At 44.7% G+C, this 24,930-nt stretch overlaps 1 protein-coding gene across 1 annotated transcript; it reads left to right on the top strand.

Moving 5' to 3' along the window:
- LOC147903981 (mediator of RNA polymerase II transcription subunit 22a-like) lies at positions 1-24,930 on the top strand. Its single transcript, XM_087372818.1, has 3 exons — positions 1-252; positions 24,373-24,435; positions 24,523-24,930. The coding sequence occupies exons 1-3, from the start codon at positions 49-51 to the stop codon at positions 24,760-24,762; spliced, it is 507 nt and encodes a 168-aa protein (XP_087228944.1). The 5' UTR covers positions 1-48; the 3' UTR covers positions 24,763-24,930.

The raw sequence follows: 24,930 nt of genomic DNA, 5'->3' as shown, positions 1-24,930 counted from the left end.
ATGTCGCAAGGCTTGCGGTGATGATGCTCACATGTGCAGGTGTGGGTCATGAACAAATCAGCTTCAGGAGGGCCTGCTGCGGCTGCAGGAGGTACTGGAGCATTTGGAGGGGTAGGCACTGGAGTTACAGCAGGTCCAACAGCAGCGGCTGCTGCTGCAGCAGCACAACGACAACGCACTCTGCTGCAACGGGCAGATGCTGACATCGCTAGTCTGTTGGATAATTTTTTCCATTTATCAAAGGCTGCACGGGTATGTGACTTTTTGTTAAACCCAACCCTTGTCTTTTAAGTTTTTACCAAAATGAATCTGTTACGATGCTAAAAGCAGCAGGGAACCGCCATTATCTTTGCCCATGCCCTTTATGTTTGCCCTTGGTCGAAAAATAACAACTGAGATTTTTACCCGTGCTAAACTGCTGGGCCTCCCCCTCTTCCTCTTGGCTCTGCTAGAATGTTAACAGGAGGGAATCACCATTACCTTGTGGCGTGCCGGGTGAGTTTGCCCTGAATTGAAAAATAACAAGTCAGATTTTCCCAGGGCCTTGTGGCACTTTGGTGACGTGAAGACAAATATGTGCATATATCTGGAATTTAGTGCTCCGTAATTCTAGACATTGGGGTAAGCTGCTCAACTAGTATTACAAAGTGAGTTAGATAATATTACTCTAGTTACTTAAGGTCTTTTGAAAGTTTATGTCTGGAGCAAAGCATGTTAGAGAGCGTATGCTACACTGTTTTAAATAATGACGCTCGGTTCTGACTAGGCTTTACTGTGATAGAATAGGGATGAAGTCAACGTGTCTATAAATGGAACCAAGCAGCAAGTGACACCATGACTTGCCAACATTGAAGCGAGGATTATAACCATGTAGCCTCAAGAAATGTGCAGAGAGCATGGCTTGGACTGAGCGTGTATGCTCCCAGATCTGCAAATATATGCTTTGAATACTTGTGTTCCGCCATATTTGGAAAAATAGGGCTGAAATGTGGCTTTGGCATGAAGATAGCCTGATTGCAGGCTACAAAAGTACAGGACTTCCAAATGAAGGCTGTGCACTGGCCATAAGTTCTTTTAAGTGTGTGATGACCATGGGAATGTGTTGATTTGGCATGAACAGGAAGTGCCATAGACCATGTACTATGCATTGTCCAATGTACGTCACCATATGGGGACTGGATATACCACTGGAAGAAGCATTTTGGCTGTGTCAAAGGCATATTGGAATGGTGGTAGATGCGCCTCAATGGAATTTGGCTGTTGTAGAACAGGCCATATGAAATTACCGTGTCCAATATATGTATGACCTTAAAAGTGTTGATTGGGTGATATGCTTTGGCAGCCAAAAATTGCACAATATGCTTATTCTTGAAAAGACTCTCAAACTCATCAAAGGAGAGGGAGGGGAATAAGTTGAAGGATACTCATATGAATGATGAATAATTGACAGAAATTGCAATCATAAGCTGGCCTTCTTTGTGTGTCCACATGGGGTATATTCCATGGTCTCCGCAAAGTGTACGATTCTGTTAGGAAAAGAGGATAACATGTCTTCACCTTCATGAGATGGATTAGTAGCATACATCCCAAGGCACGGGACAAAGCTGTGGATGACAACAAATACCATTTTGTCAAAGTTGGACCACAATTGGCAAGGAAAGTAGTGACTAAATGTGTTGGAGAAATAGGGTCATTTCCCCTCCTATGAGGCCCCAAATGAAGGGAGCTGAGGGGGTTGACACCGCAGCATGCAGTCTAGTACCATCCATGGTACTTTTGAGAGGAACTTGGCTTGCTTCAATGGCAAGCATTACCAGACTGAAACCTAAGGATATGTGTTTTCTGGAGATTTCAGTAGATTATTTTGGGACCAGTGCGTATACAAGGGCTCAGTTCAATGGAGAGTGGAGGGTTAAAACCGTACAGACAGAGGAGGATCTCTCATTGCGGAGGCTTTCAACACCTGCTGCAAGATTGTCTAGTGACAAAGACTTCGACAGTTTGAGTGGTGGATCGACGGAGGTGATCAAGAGGTTTCTCAAGATAGGTCCGGTTGCATGATGCTGGAAGGACTAGATGATGATCTTGTCAATGCTTTTAGGGTGGAGATGAAAGATCTAGAAGATCAGTGAGTGATAGACCGACTTCAGAGTTGGCTAGAGCGATTCCTACCAGTAAGAGATCGACAGGACCAGCCACTAAGATCTCAAGATGCAGAGATTGTACCAGTGTTCCAAACTAGACCCGGCTGTTGTGAGTGAGTGCGGGGAAGTTCTTGTGAAGAACCAGACTTTTCGAGAATGCAAATGTGTGCAATGCATGCAGAATTTGAATGCCGAGTTGGAGAGTGAGAGCAAAGTGTGTGAGCAGGAGAGCAAGAGAGTAGGAGAGTGAGAGCTGAAAGCAATAGTTGCAATAGAAGAGTGTGTTACAACTGAAGAGTGGGATAGGTTTTGTCTAAGTGACAAAACCTTATCCTTCACTAACCGTAGTTAGTGAACTAACTGTGGTTAGGGGAGAAAACCTCTAAATGAGGGAAAAGTGCCCCTAACCTACTTATTACATTACATTGGTCACTGCTAAATTATAACAATAATTCTAACACCCCCCTGTAGTGCCAATGTCATGTACAAGGAAATGATCAATCACCAAAAGGAGATAAGTTCAGGGCACTGCGAAATGCCTCAAACTTTTCACGTGGAAGTGCTTTGGTGAAAATGTTTGCAACATTGTCATGTGTTGACACATAGATCATACTGATCTCTCCTGCATGCAACTTCTCTCTGACGTAGTGATAGTGAACCTCAATGTGCTTCGTGCGAGCATGAAACACAGGATTCTTTGCCACTGCAATAGCACTGTGACTATCAGTGAGAATTGGAGAAGGACCGTCCAATGAAAGATGAAGATCAGCAAATAAACGACGCAGCCAAACACATTCAACTGTCGCTGTGAAAGCTGCCCTGTACTCAGCTTCACATGAGGAGGTAGCCACTGTAGACTGTTTCTTGCTTAACCAAGAAGTACAAGCTTTGCCCAAAAAGAAACAATTGCCACGTGTGGACTGCCTAGTGTCATAGTCTCCAGCCCAATCTGAGTCACTGTAGGCATGCATCTGCAAGTCACCCCCCCTGGGAAACATCAAGCCAAAAGACTTGGTACCTTGCAAGTAACGGAAGATGCGTTTTACAGCCTGCCAATGCATAGTCTTTGGGCTGTGCATATCTCTGCTCACCTGAGAAACTGCAAACTGAATATCAGGTCGTGTATTGCAGAGATAAATGAGGCATCCAACAGCCTGACTGTAGAGTGGGACATCAATTGATTCACCTGCATCATGCATTGTAAGCTTCAGCCCCGGCTCCATGGGAGTAGCTATGGGCTTACAATACTGCATGTTGAATTTGTCCAAGAGTTTCTGCACATACTTGGATTGAGACATAACGATGCCACTTTTCTCTTGAGTGAACTGGATCCCCAAATAAAAGTGTAGCAGCCCCAAATCTGACATGTCAAAAGTGGTATGCAATTCAGCTTTAAAATCTGCAATATTATCCTCATTTGACCCTGTGAGCAGTAAGTCATCTACATAAAGAATGATGACTAAAATATCCCCCCCATCCTTCTTGATGTAGAGGGTGCTTTCAGTTGGACTATTGTGCAGCCCCTTGCTGGTCAGAAAGGCATGAATTTTGGCATACCATGCACGTGGGGCTTGTTTCAGCCCATACAAAGCTTTATTCAGCTTGCATACCTGAAGTGCATTTCCTGAAATTTCAAAGCCCAGAGGTTGTTTGACATAAACCTCTTCCAACAAGTCTCCATTAAGAAAAGCGGTTTTAATGTCCAACTGATGAACATTCCATTGAAAATTTGTAGCCATGGCTATAACTGACCGGATGGTTGTCATTCTAGATATAGGAGCAAAAGTCTCCTCATAGTCTATGCCCTTTTTCTGAGCATATCCTTTTGCAATCGGCCTTGTCTTGTGCTGATCAACGGATCCATCTGGTTTTCTTTTGACTTTGAAAACCCACTGTGTACCTATGGCATGTTTACCTGGTGGCAAATCGACAACTTCCCATGTCTGATTTTTGTGAATGGACTGCAATTCATTGTGCATGGCATTCATCCAATGCACATTATCCTGTGCTTCTTCAAATGTCTCAGGCTCCTCCTCATCAAGAAGAGTACCTGCATAAGCTGATTAAACTGAAAGAGCTCCCCCCCATGCCTTACTGCACTCTGAGTTCTGCCAGGTAATGGAGCATCAATTTTACTCTCCCTGAGAGTTTGTAACAGCCAATTTGGAACTGTTTGTGCTGCATGTATATCTGCAATTTCTTGCTGAACAACCTCTTCCACTGCTTGTGGAGGTGGTAAGACATCTTGTGGCTGAATTGGAGCATGTGGAGGTACCTGAAAATTTTGATTTGCATCAGATATATCAGCAGGGGAACCCAAGGCAATGGGTAGTAATCCCTCAAAGACATCATCAGAAGAAGTAGGCAAATCAAATTCAGCTTGAGTGTGAGCTGAATTTTTCTGAAAATACAACATCTCTACTGACAATAATCTTGCGTGTGACAGGATTGTAGAGACGGTAGCCCTTGCTCTCTGCAGTGTGCCCAACAAAAATGCATTTGATTGCCTTATCGGACAACTTATGCCGAAACTCAACGGGCACATGAGCATATGCAAGGCATCCAAAAACACAAAAATGATCCACAGAAGGCTTTCTCCCTTGCCAAACTTCATAGGGAGTCTTGGTCTTTAAAGCTTTTGTGGGAGCCTGATTCAAAACATAATTGGCACGCATGAGACCTTCAAGCCAAAATTTGTGAGGCAATTTTTTGCTTTTCAGCATGCATCTATCCATCTCCATAAGAGTACGATTTTTCCACTCAGTTTTGCCATTTTGCTGAGGTGTTAGCCTCACTGTAAGCTGATGTGCAATGCCCTTGTCTTTCAAAAATGCATCAAAATCTGCAGACAAATACTCCCCTCCTCTATCTGTGCGTAATGTCTGTATCTAGAGTCCTGATTCATTTTCAACCATGGCTGCAAAGTGTTTGAAAACCATAAACACTTCTGATTTGCGTTTCAGCCCATAAACCCAAGTGTAGTTGGAGTAGTCATCTATAAAAGTGACAAAGTAAAGATGACCACCCAATGATGGAGTCCTCATGGGACCACAGACATCACTATGAATAAGCTATAATTTTCGAACAGCTTTTACTGATCCATCCTTCTTGAAAGGGAATCTGTGCATTTTACCAAGAATGCACCCTGCACAGGCATGTGGAGGAGGTGTTTCAAGAGGAGGCAATGCATTAACCATAGCATGTTTTTGAAGTGTCATCAAGCTGCCATAATGCATGTGTCCATATCTGGCATGCCATAACTCCGCATTCTGCATAGCAGCAGTAGGAGTGGAAACTGGAAGAGCATGTGCTGGTCTTTTTTCATACATGTCAAGCTGAAAAAGACCACGTAACAAAGTGCCAGAGAATCTCAAGGCATAGTCATTTTCTCTGTCATGGACTGTACACTTGTCATCTTCAAAAATGACCTGAAATCCAGCTCTGTTAAGAGTGGACACTGAAAGTAGATTTTTTGTGATACCAGGCACATACAAGACATCAGAAATTTTGAATGTTGAGCCATCAATGGCTGTAAGTTCAACTTCTCCTGTACCACGAACTGAATAGGAGGAGTTGTTGGCACATGTGACCTTTTTACCAATGGGAGGTGGATGCAGAGATGTGAAAAGACACTTCCTGGAAGTGATATGCTTTGAGGCACCGCTATCAAAATACCATGTATTTTGTGTCCCATTGACACTGAAAGCTGATGCATCCTTGGAAGAATCATAATTGCATGTGAGAAAAGCATAAGAGTCATCATTACAAGTGGCTGTAATATCCGGAGCAGCCAACTGAGAGTCTGAAATGCAAGACAAGAGTGCCAAGTCGTGCTCCACAAAGTTGGCTGTAGCTTGCTCATTGTCAGATGCATGAGGAGCTGAATCTGAAGCAGCCATACCGGAGCTGTTTTTCTTTTCTTTTGCAAGCCTCTTCTTGCATTCTCCAATGTAGTGACCTAGCTTTTTGCTATTCCCTTCTTCTTGGGCTTACCTGCATCACCCTTAGCCTTTTGAGAAGGCTGTCCTGAACCACTGGAAGGCTGATTTGCTGATGTCTTTGCTTGTCCCTTTACTTTAGGCTTGAATTTTGAAAGCATGGCATGTTCACCTGCTCGTGATGCCATGTTTTTCCTGGTCTGCTCTTCCTGCAACAGAAGTCCTATCAACTCATGAAAATTGAGAGGATTTGCACTCCCCCTCTGACAAATTCAGTGAGGTATGAAAGCTGAGATAAGACTCAGGAAGAGAATTCAGAGTAGTGATAATCATCTCTGAATCAGGAATGATCTCATCAATATTTAGCAATTGCTCTCGTAAATCCTGTAGCTTTGTGAGGTGCACTGACATGGAGTCACCCTCTTCCATATGTGTATGAGACAATTCTCTTTTCAAAAAAGACACCCTGGCATCATTCCGAGCTGCATACATGCTCTCCAAAATATCCCATGCTGCCTTTGAGGTCTTACACGACCGGATATGCGGAATGATGAATCTTTTCACTGAAAGAGAAATACACGACAAAGCTAAAGCATCACATGAATCCCATCTCTTTTGCTCTGGAGTGGTAGGTATAACTGCACCAATAACTTGTTCTGCAGCTGTACCCTGTGCACGACCTCTGCCTCCTCCTTGCTGGGGAGGGGTATTAGGTGCCACATTTGCTGGCCGGATCTCATCCCCATTTACATAGTCCCACAAATTACGGGAAATCAGAATATTGCGTACCATAAAACTCCAGAGGGAGTAGTTGGTACCATCCAGCTTATCCTCTTGTGAGAGACCACTGAACTGGAAATCATTCCGATTTTGCTGGGCCATGTCTGAGAAAGAAAATACAGCAAATGCAAATCTGAATTCCCTGCTGGGAATGGAGTGCACAATTCCCAAAAAAAGACAAAACCTTATCTTTCACTAACCGTAGTTAGTGAACTAACTGTGGTTAGGGGAAAAAACCTCTAAATGAGGGAAAAGTGCCCCTAACCTACTTATTACATTACATTGGTCATTGCTAAATTATAACAATAATTCTAACAAATTGGCCCTCCAATGGGGAAGAGCGCCCTCGTGGAGTACTTGTTTCTATTTTCGATCTACATGCAAGGTGTGTGAGAGATGGCGGATGAATGCAAGGTGAATGAAGAATGCTACGTGAAATTCACAATTTATTAATGTCCCTTGAGATTATGCAAGTTCCATCTTCCCATTTACACCTATGACCCATGCATCTACCATTCAATGCACCTTAATGCACCCTTCCCTTCCTATTGCCCCTAGGACCTAGACATGTGTGTGCACATTTTTATTAATAGAATAAGTATCACATGTCCAAATTTGATGCCATTTGAAGCAGTGGCTCCAGCTTGACTAGTCCTATCTACTGAGATGATCCACCGCCATAACAAATTGGTCGGTGTCCATCATAAATACATATACATGTTACACCATTGGCGTATAATATATAATAATGTTTTAATGTCTACCAATCACAGTTTAGTGATTTCTCTTCTTTTACTTCTGCATTTGCATCTCCTCTTCATAATCTGCAAATAATCTTCTCCTAGGAGTACACGATCTCTTCTGAATCAGAACTTAAATCTCATCTTTAAGTTCTGGTTCCTCTTGATGATGAATATTCAAAATGCAGAAGTACCACTGTAGTGCCTCTTCAATATCTCTTCATGCTCAGAATCCTCTTTTGAATACTTAGCTGCTGAAATCTCTTTACAATAACCTGCTCAATAAGCTGAAACATGTTCTCAACAAACTGGTCAGTATTAAAACGATTCTCTCACCCAAATGTTTAATTGAACTAGGTGGATCTTGGCTATAGATGATTTTGTGATGAAGAGCTTCTTAATCTATAGAGACTATAGATCATCACTCTCTTTTTCCAACTCTTCTATTTCAGCCCTATTCGTCCTATCAAACGCTTTACACGGAGAGAAAAATATTTATTCTCTGTCCATGCTCTATAATGAATATGTCTACTCTCTATTCAGTTCACACATCCATACACTAGTGTTGGCTGAATGGATAGCATTTACTCTTGGTTCTATGTTCATCGTAGAGTCCTAGAAGCCTGGATTGCCTTTTCCTTTTACAGAATTTGTTTTGGCAATTTTGGCTAATAGAGCAGGACATTTATGCCACGGATGCCCTGGCTTATGTTTCTTACATCCAAAACATTTACCCTCCTAATTAGCTTTTTCTTCTCATAGTCAGTCATGGAAGGAAATGGTATCCAATCCAGGACGTGATTGGTTGTTAACATTTTGTACAATAGCTTTCTCCTTTCCTTTGTTGAAGGGTTTACTAGGATTCAATTTCCTCTCAGCAATCTCAGGATATTGGAGGTGTGGCATTCGGAACGGGATAGAGAAGATATCCTTGATGTGTTCCTGAGAGCTTCTACAAAGGAGTTGATGGAGCAGCTCTTTGACAGAGTTGGTTTTGGGCCACAATGTGTCATTGGGAGGGGGTGTTGGAGAAATACGGTTAATGCCCTACTTGTGAGCCCTAAAATGAGGAGAGCTCAGGGGGTCAACCCCTCAGCAGGCATATGGGTAGATGAACTTGTAGGGGGAAAGGGCGAGGCTGCAATGTGGGCAGCGACATGGCTGCCACATGGGCAGCAGACCATAGTCCCTGTTAGGGTTTATTTAGGGCAGCCCAAAAGGCCACGATAGAGTGCCTACATGCGCTTGCTGTGGTGCTGGAAAGAGTCCAGCCAGGAGCCCAAGCAATGTGCTGCATCAGTGCGCAGCACCTGCAGCAAGAAAAAGAGGCTGGTGCAAGCCATGGACTAGACAGGTGCTGCATCAGTGCGCAGCACCTGTAGCAAGAAAGAGAGGCTGGTGCAGGCCATGGACTAGACATGTGCTGCATCAGAAGGGCTTGTATGATCGATTGAGAGAGAGAGAGTGCAAGTAGCAAAACGTCGTACAAGTCTCAGTTGTCACGTCAAACTTGGATAATGAAAAAGGAGTACAAGGTACAAGTACCTAGACCTAGGACTAAGTGTCCTAGGTGTCACATAGGACTAAGTGTCCTATGTGGCCTAAAAGGCACTAACACTAGAAGTGCCTATATTTATGCCTACAAGGCACATACCATGGCCTATAGGGCATTAGTAGAACCACCAGGAGATGGCCTACAAACCCCCCTCCATGGGATGGGCTGAAGTACTCTGGAAACGTCTCAGGATACCTGGTATTTTCTAGTCATGGTGGCACATGTTCATCCAAAAGGATATAGCCACCTATGAATGTACAAGGGATGTCAGATCATGTAACAAAGGGAACCAAGTGTAAAGCTTGTTGAAAGACTTCGAACTTGGGACGAGGAAGTGCCTTTGTAAACATATCTACTATGTTGTCCTCTGTGGGAAGATAGGACAACTCTATGTCTCCTGCTGACAACCGATCCTGAACATAATAATAATGAACTTCAATATGCTTGGTACGCGTATGAAACACTGGGTTACGTGCAATGGCCAAAGCACTCTGGCTGTCAATGTAGACAATAGTCGAGGATGTCTGGCGAATACCAATATCTGTAAGTAACTGTCGAAGCCAAACACACTCTACTATAGCGGTGAAAGCTGCCCTGTACTCAGCCTCACAGCTAGATGTGGCAACTGTTGGTTGCTTCTTGCTGAGCCAAGAGATACATGAATTGCCAAGCAAAAAACAATTGCCAGTATGTGACACTCTGGTGTCGGAACATCTTGCCCAGTCACTATCCTGTAAGCATGCATGGTAAGTGAACCCTGATCACCATAGAAGAGGGCTAAATCTTGAGTGCCTCTGAGATATCTGAAGACTCTCTTCACTGCCTGCCAATGCTGTGAACTTGGCATGTGCATGAATCTGCTGAGTTGAGATACTGCATACTGTAAGTCAGGTCTGGTGTGACATAAATAAATAAGGCATCCAACAGCCTGCTGATAAAGAGTAATATCACATGGTGGGCTCCCATCATGAGCTGAGAATTTGAAGCCAGGGTCCACTGGAGTAGAGATTGGCTTGCAATCCTCGAACTGAAAACGATCAAGGAGCTGTCCAATATACTTGGACTGAGACATCATGATACCCCCCTCAACATGAGCAAACTGAATGCCTAAATAATAATGGAGCTGTCCCATGTCTGACATGTCAAAAATCTGCTGCAAATCAGCCTTGAAAGCTGCAATTTGCTGAGTTTTTGGGCCGGTGATGAGCATATCATCCACATATAAAATCAGCACTAAAAAATCAGATTCACTCCCACGGATATAAAGAGTGGGTTCTGTGGGGCTATTCTGAAAATTAAGGGATAGTAAGTGTGCATGAATTTTGGCATAACATGCCTTGGGGGCCTGCTTCAAACCATAAAGGGCTTTTCTAAGCCGGCATACCTTATTTCCAGAATTAACAACCTCAAAGCCAAAAGGTTGTGTGACATATACTTCTTCCTGCAGATCCCCATGAAGAAAAGCAGTTTTGATGTCAAGTTGGTGCACTTGCTAGTGATGATAGGCTGCAATGGCAATGACACATCTAATGGTAGTAATCCTGGATGTGGGAGCAAATATCTCCACAGAGTCAATGCCTTGTTGTTGGGCATACCCTTTTGCAACAAGACGGGCTTTGTATCAATCTATGCTGCCATCAGATTTCCTTTTTAATTTGTAGACCCACTGGGTACCAATGGCATGCTTGCCAGGAGGGAGATCTACTAATTCCCATGTGTCATTTTTGGCAATGGATTGTAACTCAGCTCTCATTGCATCCATCCACTCTTTGCTGTCGAAAGCATCTTTATGGCACAAGGGCTCTTCATTGCAAGCTGTAGCAAGGAGTGCAAATTCAAGAAAGTGACCATGCATCTGTCTATTCCCTGATCTTGTCCGGGCAGCAAAAGGCTGATCTTGTTTGCTGTCCAAAAATGTATCAAGAAGCCATGTGGGAACTTGCCTTTGCTGTCTATTGACAGCTCTTTCTTCAATGACTGCGTCATGAATAGTGGGATCATTTTGTGCTGGAAGAGAAATCTGCAAATCAGCATGGGGTTGTGGCTGATTATTGCTTGGTGGAGGGCTTGCAGGAGGCTCATGTTGCTGGTCAAAGTCCTCTTATGAGGATGGCAAAGATAACCCAGATTCAAAGGCATCAGACATGTCAACATCTGGCTTAGCTTTGCAGTCCAGAAGAGGAGAAGCTGAATGTTCAGCAAAGATTACATTGTTGGGGTAAAGGCACATTGCCAACCCTTCATTAAAGATAGGACACCTATGACTGTCTTAAGACAGTCATAGGGTAAAACCTAATCCTAATAAAACTAAAGAGTTTGTGGTGTGGCTCATCACTTCACACCCGCACATTGGAGTCTTCTCTCTCTCTCACTCTCTCCCTCTTGCTCTCATTCCCCCATCAGGCCCTTCAACTGGTATCAGAGCCTACCTCTCCTACTCCACTCCCTACCCTAGCCTAACCACCCTCGACCTCTACCTAGAGCAGGTGACAGCGCCGTACAGCGCCGTACGTCGCCCGTACATCCGTACGGACGAGCTTCGCATTGCGCAGCCAGGGCGGCGGCGCATTGCGCAGGTCAGGGCGGCGCAGCAGATCTGGGCGCAGGGCGGCAGCGCGTCGAGCAGCCAGGGCGGCGACGCATTGCGCAGGTCAGGGCGGCGCAGCAGCGCGCCACTTAGCAAGGGAGCAGCACATCGGTGCATCGCGCAAGAGCTGCCGCAGGCCTCCTTCGCGCGTCGTACATATGTACGGCCGTACAGCCGTACGGTGGCCGTACGTCCGTACATCCGTACGGACGGCCCTGTGCCGTACAGTACAGATTACCGTACTGTACGTTGACAGGTCTTTCAGCAGGGAGCTGCTTCCGATTTTTTGCAGCAAGGAGGTATTGTTTTGTTTTGGGATCTGTGTCAGAGGCAACTTCTCTCCTTGGATCTGGCTTTTGCACAAGTACAGCAAGTACGAAAGTACAAAAGGTACATTTTTTGTTTGGGGAAGAAAGAGAGGTGAAAGAGCACTCTGCTCTTCATTCCTCTTGATTAAGGATCATTTTTCAGTTCACAGAACTGTGTTTTCTTGAAAGTACAGCAAGTACCTTCATTTACCTCGTGCTTGAGGAAAAGAGAACCACAGTGTGTGGTTGATTGCACAGTTATTTTGTTCTGGGAAGGTAATGCCTTGATTTTGCAAGAGGACATATGCTTTTACTGGGTTTGAATCTCAGTTTACAGGTGAGCAGATCATAGGGCTTTTGCCCGGCAGGTGATGCATTGTATGCCTTGAGGCAGTGTGGTGCCAGAGAGCACACATTTGTCTTGATTTCCGCAGTGTCGAGGTGGCATTTTCTTGCAGGTCACATTTCTTGTGCAACACTCAGAGAACCTCAGTTGAGCCACGCTTGGCCAGGGCGCATCGAGTTTACTCGGTCCCTAACTGTCCATCGTTGACAGTGCTCAAAAGGTTCCTCATTGAGTGTTTGTACGTTGGGATCTGTGTATGTCATTTCTACACAGGGCAGTATATGCATTACACTGGTGGATGATTTTGTCAGAGAGATTTTCATATTGCATGCTACCTCAGTGTTGAGGTGTTCTCCACTTGATTCAGGTGTCAGATCAAGGGGCTTTTGCCCAGACTTTGTTTGATAGCACTTGGGTTACTGACAGAGATCTTCAGATGCATTTTCTCCCCTTGGTATAAGGGTGATTGCTTGGGATTTATCCCATTTTCTGTTGCAGGTTTTGTGACAGGCTGAAGTGTCATTTTTTTTTGGGTGTTTGCCAAGTGGTTTATGCATATTAACTCAGTGCAATACCTCATCTGAGGTGGGAGAAGTGATCAGTACAGTCAGTACAGCAGTGTTTACAGCAGTGTTTGTGCTTTGTCAGATGATTATGCACTGTTAAGCACTTGTTGAGCAGCTGCAGCAGTCTGAAATTACTGTTTTTATGCCTCTTTGAGCACGGTACAGTGTGTCAGAAGGTACAGTATTTGCAGGGTCATTTACTGTTTTGCTGCAGATTTTCCCGACAGTAAAAAACAGCACCATTGAGAGTGCTTCTGGCTCTTGAATAGAGCAGGTTTTTTCTGAGAAATCAGAATTTTTATTCAGTCCTTTTTACTTCCAGGGAGTCAGGTACTTTCCTTATCTGATATGGCATCAGGGGGAAGTGATTCTTCAATTCTGAACATAAAGAAACTGGAAGGAGCACACAACTATGCATTATGGGCAGAACAGTGCTTGAATGTACTTCTGTTAAAGAAGATTGCTAAGCCCATAAGGGTGAAGGGTGTCAAGCCATCTGACATGGCAGCTGATGACTGGGAAGAGCTTGATTTGTCCGCAAGGGCAGCTATCATGCTCACTATTTCAGACACTCTTGTGTTCAATGTTCAGGCTGAAAAGACCTCTTATGGTCTATGGCAAAGGCTAGAAGAATTGTATGACCAAAAGAGCTCAGCCAGTAAGGTTTATTGGCTGAAGAAGCTGGTTGATCTTCGCATGAAGGAAGGTACAGCTATGACCTCACACTTGAGTGAGTTCAATGCCATCTTTACACAGCTGATTGCACAGGGGTTGAACCTTGATGAGGAGTTCAAGGCTACCTTCTTGCTGTGTACCCTCCCTGAGAGTTGGGACACTTTCAAGACTACCCTGTCAAATTCGAATGTCACTCTTATTTATGCTGATGTAGAGAGCTCTCTCCTTATGGAGGAGATGAGCAGGAAGAATAATGCGGGCAGCAAGTCTTCAAATGCTTTGCAGGTACAGGATAGAGGCAGGACTCAGCAGAAGGGGAGATCTGCTAGTAAGTCCAAATCCCGCAGTCAGTCCCGTGGCAAAAAGGATATTGAATGCTTTTATTGTGGCAAGAAGGGACATGTGAAGTCTAAGTGCTTCAAGTTCATACGGGATCAGAAAGCCAAGAAGGTTGAAACAAAGGATGCAGCAAATGCAAGCAAAGGCAAAGGCAAGGCCAAGGCAGATGACTTGGATGCAGTGAATGTTGCAGCAGAGGACAGTGACAGTGACATACATGATGTTTTATGCTCTTCTGCTGTAATAGCACATGTTTTGGTTATTGATGGCCATGACATGCACACCTGGCTCTTGGATTCAGGTGCTTCTTTTCATGTTACTCCTCATAGGGAGTGGTTTACTTCCTACACAGGTACTCATGGAGTTGTTCATCTTGGGAACAACTATGCATGTCAGATTGCAGGGATTGGCAGTATACAGATAGTATTTCCTGATGGACGCATATGATGGTGTCCGCCATGTGCCGCAAATCAAGAAAAATCTGATTAGCACTGGCTTATTGGATGACAGTGGTTACTACACCACATTTGGGGATTCCAAATGGGTGATTACTGATGGCCAGGCTGTAGTGGTTGAGGGTTTTAAGAGTGATACCTTGTACCCTCTTTATGTTTCCAGTGTGGGTAATCATGTTGTTGCCATAACCGAGCTGCCAAAGGTTTCATTGTGGCATAGCCGGTTGGGACACATGTCTGTTAAAGGAATGCAAGAACTGTCACGTTTGGGTTATCTGCCGTCTCTTTCTTTTTCAGATTTGCCTACTTGTGATCATTGTATATTTGGCAAGCATTCTGTGACTCCTCATAAGAGGAGAACTCCCCAGAATAGAGCACCACTTGATCTAGTGCACACTGATTTGTGTGAGATGCCACAGTTATCACTAGGGGATGTAAAATATTTTATTACTTTCATTGATGATGCCACACGCAAAGTGTGGGTCTATTTCTTGAAGCATAAGGGCGATGCCTTAGATGCTTTCAAGAAGTTTGTCGCTCAGGTTGAGAATCGGACAGGTCGCAGGCTGAAATGCCTCAGATCCGATAATGGGGGTGAGTATGTGTCACATGCTTTTGTGCAGTTTTGCCAAGCTAAGGGCATCAAACAGGAACTCACAGCTCCTCATAATGCATCTCAAAATGGTGCAAGTGAGCATATGAATCGAACTATTCAGGAGAAGGTTCGATGTATGTTGTCTTATGCTGCATTACCCCATGGCTTTTGGGCCGTGCAAACAGCAGTTCACATTATTAACAGGTCGCCAAACAAGGCTTTGGAGTTGAAAGTGCCAGAGGAGGTGTGGTCTGGCAAGCCACCTTCATATAAGCACTTACGTGTATTTGGCTGCGAGTGCTTTGCTCATGTACGCAAAGAACTGCGCACCAAACTGGATCCAAAGTCTATCAGATGCATCTTTATGGGTTATGGTGACGAAGGTGAAATGGGGTACAGGTTATGGGATCCCGTTAAACGGAAGATTATACGCAGCAATGATGTCATCTTTAAAGAGGATAGTGTACATAAGGAACCCGTGCAACCTGTGGAATACAGGAGGGTTATTTATGATGATGTTGGACAGCAAAGAATGCCCATTTATATGCAGCAGCAGGCTGCTGCAGATCACCCTGTTCAAGAGGGTATACAGGCTGAAAATCAGCCAGATAATTTTGCCAATGATGCACCACTGGATATGCCAGCAGATGGAGCTGTAGCACAGCCAGATATGGTGGTACAGCCACCCGTCATGCATGAAGAACAGGCTGGACAGCAGCCTAATCCGGAACATTTTGTTAGGAGGAGCACCCGTGTACAACGGCCTCCTTCCAGGTTTGTTCCAGGAGCCAACGTTGTGGCTGATTTTATCATGCTGACAGATTGTGGTGAGCCTTCCAGCTTCAAGGAAGCTATGGGAAGAACAGAGAAAAAGAAGTGGGAGAAAGCCATGCAGTCAGAAATGGACTCCCTACTTCAGAATGATACATGGGACTTGGTGCAGTTACCTGCAGGCAGAAAGGTTTTGCCATGCAAGTGGGTTTACAAAGTCAAAGTGGATTCAAATGCTTTACCTCGGTATAAGGCCAGATTGGTTGCCAAGGGATTTAAGCAGGAGAAGGGCATTGACTTTGATGAGATCTTTTCACCTGTAGTCAAGATGACTACTTTGAGAGGAGTGTTAGCTCTTGTTGCTCATGACGACATGGATTTATGTCAGATGGATGTGAAGACAGCTTTTCTTCACGGAGATCTCCATGATGAGATCTATATGAGTCAGCCAGAGGGATATGCTGTTAAAGGGAAAGAGCAGCTTGTGTGTAAGCTCAAGAGGAGCTTGTATGGACTCAAGCAGGCGCCAAGAGAATGGTACAAGAAGTTTGATGCCTTCATGCAGTCCCAAGGGTATCATAGGTGTGAGACCGATCATTGCTTGTACACCAAACGGGCAAAGGATGGCAGTTTGATGCTACTCATTCTATATGTGGATGACATGCTTATTGCCAGTAAATCTCAGCATGAGATTAGTGCTTTAAAGAAACAACTGCATAAGTCTTTTGACATGAAAGACTTGGGTGATGCAAATCATATTCTTGGCATGAGGATTACTCGTGACAGGTCCGAGGGACTTTTGTTTCTGTCACAGAAAGAGTACATTGACAAAGTACTGCAGTGCTTTAAAATGGAGGGGGGGAAGTCTATTAGTACCCCGTTGCCTCCACATTTAAAACTCAGCAGTAAGGACAGCCCCAGATCAGATGATGATAAGGCTGAAATGGCCAAGGTTCCGTATGCATCTGCAGTTGGATCTTTGATGTATACCATGGTTGCCACTCGTCCGGATATTGCTTTTGCGGTGGGAGTCATCAGCAGGTATATGGCAAATCCAGGCAAGAGGCACTGGGAAGCAGTGAAAGGTGTCTTGAGGTATCTCAAGGGTACCAAAGACTTGTGCATATGCTATGGTAGGCAGGATGCATCGGTGCATGGTTTTACAGATTCAGACTATGCAGGGAATGCAGATAACCGGAAGTCTACTACCGGTTATATTTTCACATTTGCAGGAGGTGCTATATCATGGGTGTCTCGGTTGCAGAAATGCGTTGCACTGTCAACTACTGAAGCTGAATATGTTGCAGCCACTGAGGCTTGCAAGGAAGCAATATGGCTTACTCGGCTGGTGGTAGATTTGGGCATTACAGGAGATATGCCAGTTTTGCATTGTGATAGTCAGAGTGCTATCATGTTGGCAAAGAATCCGGTCTTTCATCAGAAGACCAAGCACATAGAAGTGAAATATCATTTCATCAGGGAGGTACTGGAAGACAAGCGACTTGAGCTTGTGAAAGTGCATACTGATGATAATCCTGCAGATTTGCTCACTAAGAGCTTGCCTACAGAGCGGTTTGCACATTGCCGCCACATCATGGGATTAGGATGAGACCATTCTTATTATATGGTCTTGTATACAGTAACTGTATATTGCTGTAATTTTTATTCTTTTCTCCCCTTTAGGCACATTGGCCTTTAGGTGAGAGGTTGTTGGGGTAAAGGCACATTGCCAACCCTTCATTAAAGATAGGACACCTATGACTGTCTTAAGACAGTCATAGGGTAAAACCTAATCCTAATAAAACTAAAGAGTTTGTGGTGTGGCTCATCACTTCACACCCGCACATTGGAGTCTTCTCTCTCTCTCACTCTCTCCCTCTTGCTCTCATTCCCCCATCAGGCCCTTCATACATCTCTACTGACAATAATCTTCCCAGTACTTGGTTGATATAACCGACACCCTCTGCTCTCCTGGCTGTAACCAATAAATATGCATTTGATTGCCTTATCATCAAGCTTATGTCTCAGCTGAGATGGTACATGGACATATGCAAGAGACCCAAAAACTCTCATGTGTGAAAGTGAAGGCTCCCTGCCGTTCCATGCTTCATAAGGTGTAACAGTCTTCAATGCCCGTGTAGGTGATCTATTCAGCACATAGTTGGCACACATCACTGCATCAAGCCAAAATTTATTGGGCAAAGACTTGGCCTTAAGCATGCATCTGGCCATCTCCGTTGTGGACCTGTTTTTCCTTTCAGACACAGGATTATGTTGAGGAGTGTAAGGAGTAGTACATGAGTGAATAATGCCCCGTGAAGACAGAAATGCATCAAACTCCTTTGACATATACTCCCCCCCCCTATCTGTGTCGAGGGTGACAAGCTTGCATCCTGATTCATTCTCAACCATATTCAGCCACCTCTGAAAGCATAAGAAAACTTCAGATTTGGCTTTTAAAGGATATACCCAGCAATATCTTGTGAAATCATCAATGAGAGTCATTAACTATCAATCCTGCTTTCTTTTTCTCCGAAGCAATTCGCTTCCTGCATTCTGAAATGTCATGTCCAGGCTTGCAACAATAGTTGCATCTTTTCTTCTTTGAATTATCTGCTGTATTTTTAGATGCATGGGAGGAATTGCAGCTGCTATGCGCAGATTTTGGCTTGCCCATAGGCTTGGAAGCCTTGCCTGTTCCAGTCTGCTGTGAAGCAAATGCATGATCAGGAATAATGGCTTGTCTATTAGCTCTACTTTGCTCTTCCTGCAAAAGCAAAGTAACTAGCTGATCAAACGAATAGTGGTTTGGATTACCCATGGCCACTAATCGAAGGGTTGTAGCAAACCCTTGATATGTATCTGGCAGTCCATTCAATGTGGTACTGACAAGCTGTGAATTTGGCACCACCTGATCGATGTTGGCAAGTTGTTTCATGAGGTCCTTGACCTTTGTCAGGTATGCATCCATAGAGTCACCTTCATTCATGCTGACTTCCTATAATTGCCTTCTCAAATATGCAACACGTGCCTCATTGCGAATCTGATAGAGAGAAGCCAATTTATCCCAAGCATCCTTTGCTGTCTTGCAAGACCGGATGTGTGGAATAATGATTCTCTTGCATGATAAAGCAATACATGAATGTGCATTTGCATCTCTTGCATCCCATCTTGTCTGTTCCTGAGTTGGAAGAGTAGTAGCAGGAGTGTTAGAAGACGAGGCATCAGTAGTAGTATCCCCTGCAGAGGGACCAGCAGTAGAGGCAACCACTGTAGCATTGGCTGGCCTCAGATCAACCCCAGAAACAATATTCCACAAATGCTTTGCAACAAGAATATGTTTCATGAGATAAGACCACATCGGATAGTTGGTGCCATCCAACTTATCATCTTCACGAAGAACGCCAAATAGATCTTGATTGTTCCCAGCCATAGCAAATGTGATACCCTGAAAGAGACCTGAAAGCCCAAAAGCCTCAAGGCTATCACTGCAAAAAGCTGGCTGTCCAAAAATGACAGCAAATATCTACAAATTTTCGACCCAAATCAAAGGGCAAATGCAGATCTGACCCAAATGTGACTGTGGCAGGCAATGTTCACTGCAAAAACAACAAATCTGGCAAAAGCCCCAAATTTATTGAGGGCAAATAGGCCAAAAAAGAGGGCAAATGCAGAAAAGCCTTGAATTTTTCTGAATTTTTTTTTGCAAATGTGACCCAATGTATGCGAATCTGACCCAATGTATAGCCTCAAGGCTTGAAATTGCAAAAATATGAGTTACTGTCCCAAACACTAGTTGAAATTGAGCTGCCAACACAAAAGCCCCAAATTATTGTTGACCTGAGTGATGACGTGGCACAATGTGAGAGTCCTGAATTGTACGGATGCTAGTATGGTAACATGTACGATGCTTGTACGGAGGCTGTACGATGCTTGTACGGAGGCTGTACGATGCCTGTACGGAGGCAGCACGAAGCCTGTACGGACGATGTACTGAATGCAGTACGAAGCAGATAATTGAATCCAACGTACGGAAGTATGGATGCAGTTACGAGGTAAGTACGGTGTATTGAACATGTACAGTGCTGGTACGGTGTACGAAAATTGTACGACGCAGTACTGTATGCAGGTACGGACGTACGACGCAGGTACGTTGTACGACAGCACATGTACAACAATGTTCGGCGAGTACGGATCGTAGGTACGACATTGAGCAGGTACGACAGGTGTACGGGCAGCTGGTACTGAAATGTACGGGGGCAGTTGTACGGACTGTACGGGAATAGGAAGCAGATCTAGGCTTTGATACCGCTGTAGGATCGATTGAGAGAGAGAGAGAGTGCAAGTAGCAAAACGTCGCACAAGTCTTAGCCGTCACGTCAAACTTGGATAATGAAAAAGGAGTACAAGGTACAAGTACCTAGACCTAGGACTAAGTGTCCTAGGTGTCACATAGGACTAAGTGTCCTATGTGGCCTAAAGGCACTAACACTACAAGTGCCTATATTTATGCCTACAAGGCACATACCATGGCCTATAGGGCATCACTAGAACCACTAGGAGATGGCCTACAGGGCTGTACAGAAGGTACATCAGCAGGTCAGAGTTGTGCAGCAGTAGCTAGTGTTGGAAAGGTCACCTCCCCATCTGTAAGCCCCCATATGAGAGCGTGGGGGAGGGAGACCTAGGGCATGTGCCCAAAAGAAAAGGTGAGGGAGGGGGCTGCCACATGGGCAGCACCTCACAGGGAAAGGACAGCCAAAAGGGGCTGACACATGGGCAGCACATGAGGAACTGCCATGTGGGCAGCACAGCAGCCTGGCAGAGGCGCTTCAAGGTGTGTGTGTATAGAGGCGCACAGGAGTTGGGACAGAGGCTGCATGTGGCGCAGCAAAAGGCGTCTGCAGAGTTGGCACATGACGCAGCAAAGGGGCAGAGGTGGAGGCTATGGTGGGCCAGCCACCTGGCCATATATGTGCCCAAGGGTGGGGCCTGGCAGCAGCTCAAAAGGGCCTGGCAAAGGCCCTTATATAGCGCTGGTTGGAGCTACCCAGTACCTCCAAGATCCATGATGTTTTCCATGTATCTTTGCTGAAACCACATGTTGGACAGCATGTGCTTCCAGAGTTGCCACCTATGGATGAAGAGGGCCACATCCTCTATGTCCTAGAGCGCATCGTGGGTTTAAGAGACCATGTACTCCGGAACAAGGCCTACGTAGAGTATCTTATCAAGTGGGTAGCCAATCAATGACTTGCCTCCAACAATCGACGCACCGAACGGCAAGGCACCATGCTAATAATCGAATCGGCTCATGGCAGCCAGAAAGCATTGTCCAGGACCACCCCTATCTCCTACCGGATTGATTAGTAGTTGCTGTTTGCTGCACTTTTGGACAGCGAAATTTTGAGGGCAAAATTCTATGGGAAGGGATGGCTGTAATGAAGGGGGAAAAGGGCCAAGTTAGATGTCCTTTAGGTGGAAAATGTGGAGGGACTATAGAAGTCTCCATCCACTCCCTACTATGTACTTTTTGATGTGACATCTAATCCTATCTACTCTCCCTTCCTCCTTCCTGCCTACGCTCACTCCTCTCTCTCTCTCTTCCCTACTCCCTTTCAATCTCTCCCTCTCTTTCCTACCTCACTCTCTCTCTCTCCTACCCCTACTCCTCCCTTCTTCCCCTGTCTCTCTCTTCTACCCATTGGTCTTCCGAAGACTTTAATAAACTTTCTTTCTTTCGTTCTTTCTTTTCTTTCTTTCTCCCCTTCTGCTAGTCTATTCCCATTTCTCCAAACCTGCCCCTACCCCCTTTTCTATAGTTACTTTTATGATGATGTCTATAACCTTACGGATTTGACCCATGGTTATGTGAGATGTGAAAAGTACTTACCCTTACCTTTGAAGTTTGTTTGAAGGAATGGTCTCTGAAACCCACGATGCGCTCTAGGACATAGAGGATGTGGCCCTCTTCATCCATAGGGGGCAACTCTGGAAGAACATGGACATGCTGTCCAACATGTGGTTTCAGCAAAGATACATGGAAAACATCATGGATCTTGGAGGTACTGGGTAGCTCCAACTGATATACTACCTCTCCAACCTTGCGGATGATCTTGTAAGGGCCGTAATACCTATGAGCAAGCTTTGTGTTGGTATTACCTTTCAGCGAGGCATAACGGTTCTTATGGAGACGCAAACGCACATAATCTCTCTTTGAAAGACAAATATCTCTTGCGTTCATCCGCATATTTCTTCTGCTTGGCTTGGGCATCCTGCATATTCCTTTTTGCCAACTGTAGAAGGGCATCCATCCTCTCCAAGTCATTCCGTGCTTGCTGATTTTTCACAGCCACGTCACCAATTGAAGAAGGCATCCCGACCTTGCATCCGTACATTGCCTCAAACGGGCTCATGCTAATGGAGAGATGCTTGGTACTGTTGTAGCAAAATTCAGCAAGTGACAACCATTTATCCCAAGACTTTTGAGTATCAGTCTCAGGATGGTAAGTAGTGCTAGGTGAGTAAAGTACCCACTGCTGTAATATCTCCTGCGAAAACTGACCCATAAACTTTGCATCTCTGTCACTGACAATTTCCTGAGGGAAACCATGATGCTTAAAGACATGTTCAATGAATTGCCAAGCAACTTGCGATGCTGAATACCGGGTCTTAGTGGGTATGAAATGGGCCTGCTTTGTCATTCTATCCACCACAACAAAGATGCTGTCCCATCCCCTCTCTGTAGGCTAAGGGTTGCAGGATAGGCGGCGATGACGGAGGCGCACGAGTGTGGATGGCGCGAGAGGCATAGGGGGCGTGGCTACGGGCAGCTCGAAGGCAAGATTGCCGTCGATGGCACCGGTTGGTTGGAACGGAATGATTGGAACGGTTGAACAGGGCTGGCTTGGACAGAACGGTTGAACGGAACGGAACGGACGGAGCTGTGAATTCTCATTTGACAGTGGCTCACGGAGTGAACATGTATTTTGGTTTGGTCGACGAAACTGAATAGCCAGCTTTTGGTCCAGTAACAGTTTCACATTGGAAAGCCAGGCAGCTCTTCAAGGTAGTGGACCAAGGTGTGCCAGGTCTAGGCGGTCAAGTAAGGCTTGGCAGGTTCGTCCCTTCGTAGGCAGTAGGATTTTTGGCGCAAGTTTATCTCTTCATCGTTAGGGCGGCATAAGCCTTCATGCAAGTGTTACCCCAAAGTGTGCCATATTGCGACTCGAAGTGAAGGTGGGGGGGGGGAAGCAAAAGTGCCAGAGTCGGAGCTGTGATACCAATGTAGAAAAGGGGGTAGGGGCAGATTTGGAGAAAGGGGAATAGACTAGCAGAAGGGGAGAGAGATAGGGTAAGAAGGGAGGAGTAGGGGTAGGAGAGAGAGAGTGAGGTAGGAAAGAGAGGGAGAGATTGAAAGGGAGTAGGGAAGAGAGGGAGAGAGGAGTGAGCGTAGGCAGGAAGGAGGAAGGGAGAGTAGATAGGATTAGATGTTACATCAAAAAGTACATAGTAGGGAGTGGATGGAGACTCCTCCACATTTTCCACCTAAAGGACCTCTAACTTGGCCCTTTTTCCCCTTCATTACAGTAACAAAGGCAAATCTAATCAGCACTATTGGCAACCATAATAATGATAATCATCAAAAGCCAAAGGTAATTGTGGGAAGAAAGTCATGTGGCAAGAGATTGCAAATCAAAGGCAAAAGAAAATTGCAGGCCAAAGAAGTAGATAGCTGTCAAACTCATAATGAGTTGATGATGGAAATTACTCGAGTATGCTAGACGATATTATCGCATTTGAAAATGCTAATCTGACAAGAGAATGTAGTACAAGCACTCTCAATGTGCTTGGCTACTAGACTATCTCATTTAGATATTTGGTACATAAATTCAAGAGCATCTGTGCACATGAGCTCAGACAAGATTGATTCAAGTTGCAATAGCAGGAACAACATGAGGATATTCATCCAGGGTATGCATTCTCAATATTCGTTAATGAATTCAGGGAGATGTTTTGGAATGTTTAGTTGGCTTGGGCTGGGACACCTAGAGGGGTAGTTTTAAAACAGAAGCATGCGGTGGCTTCTGCAAGATGACAGAGAGTTGGTGACATGGACTTCTTGGAGGACATAGAGCTGACAAGGTGGCTTTCATAGAAGCCTTCCCAAAGAGTTGACTTTGTGTCGGAGACGGGAGAGCACAAAAAGATTGTGTGAATGTGACCTTGGAAGACTCAGGATCCAAAGCTGAGGATTGCTCACAAGTAGCATTGATCCAGAGACAGTTGAATCAGCCTCCAGCGATCTTTGTTAATGTCAGATAGATCTACTGGGATGCCTGTTGGGACAAGCTACACTCGTACAAGTGAGTATTTCCATTGTTTATATCTTAAGGTACATCAAGCAAAAGGCAAGTAGCCCTTTATTGTTCAGCATGCATGCTTTGTTGGGTATTCTTCCAAATAGAGAGCAATAACGTGTTCCTCTTCTTATTTTTCAGGTGTATCCTATATTGTCTGGTGTATGGTACGTCGAGTATTGACTTTCTTGCTGATTTATCTCCATGTTACAGATAAATGATCCAGTGAGGAACAGTCAGGAGGTTTTTCAGATGGAAGTCCATGCAGCTCGAGTTGTAAGTGTGCATTTCTCATCAGAGTTTGTCTCAGTAATTGTATACTGGTAAACTTCTCTACCTTACTAATTTGGATTCACAAAACAGGTGCAGGCGGCGGACTCTCTCCTGAAGCTTGTTTCTGAACTAAAACAGACTGCGGTATTTTCTGACTTCAGTTCTTTGAATGAGCATATTGAACAGAGAGTTGCCAAGTTTGGAGATCAGTGTGAAGAAACACAAGACATTCTCAGCACAATGGGGGAGCAAGCCGCTGGTGCATTGAAGGAACTAGAGTCTCACTATTACCTTTCCTTGCATAAAAATTCAGAAATGACGTATGATTAAGATGTAGCCCAAAAGTTTTCCCAGCTATATCAGTGCTTAACTGCATTGCCCTTGTTTATCAAACTGCAACCTCTTCAAAGAGATCAGATCCACAAAACTCGTGTCTTAAAATTTCAGACTCTGGTTTGCTTACTTTTTTCCAATAATGGAGTTGATGGTATGTTTATA

This window comes from Dipteris shenzhenensis, chromosome 3 (genome assembly GCF_047967505.1).
Source record: "Dipteris shenzhenensis isolate YYH24624 ecotype China chromosome 3, Dip_SZ_1.0, whole genome shotgun sequence".
NCBI classification, from domain to species: Eukaryota; Viridiplantae; Streptophyta; class Polypodiopsida; order Gleicheniales; family Dipteridaceae; genus Dipteris; species Dipteris shenzhenensis.
The sequence above is the reverse complement of the archived record's forward strand: the minus strand, read 5'-3'. Positions and strand labels throughout refer to the sequence as shown.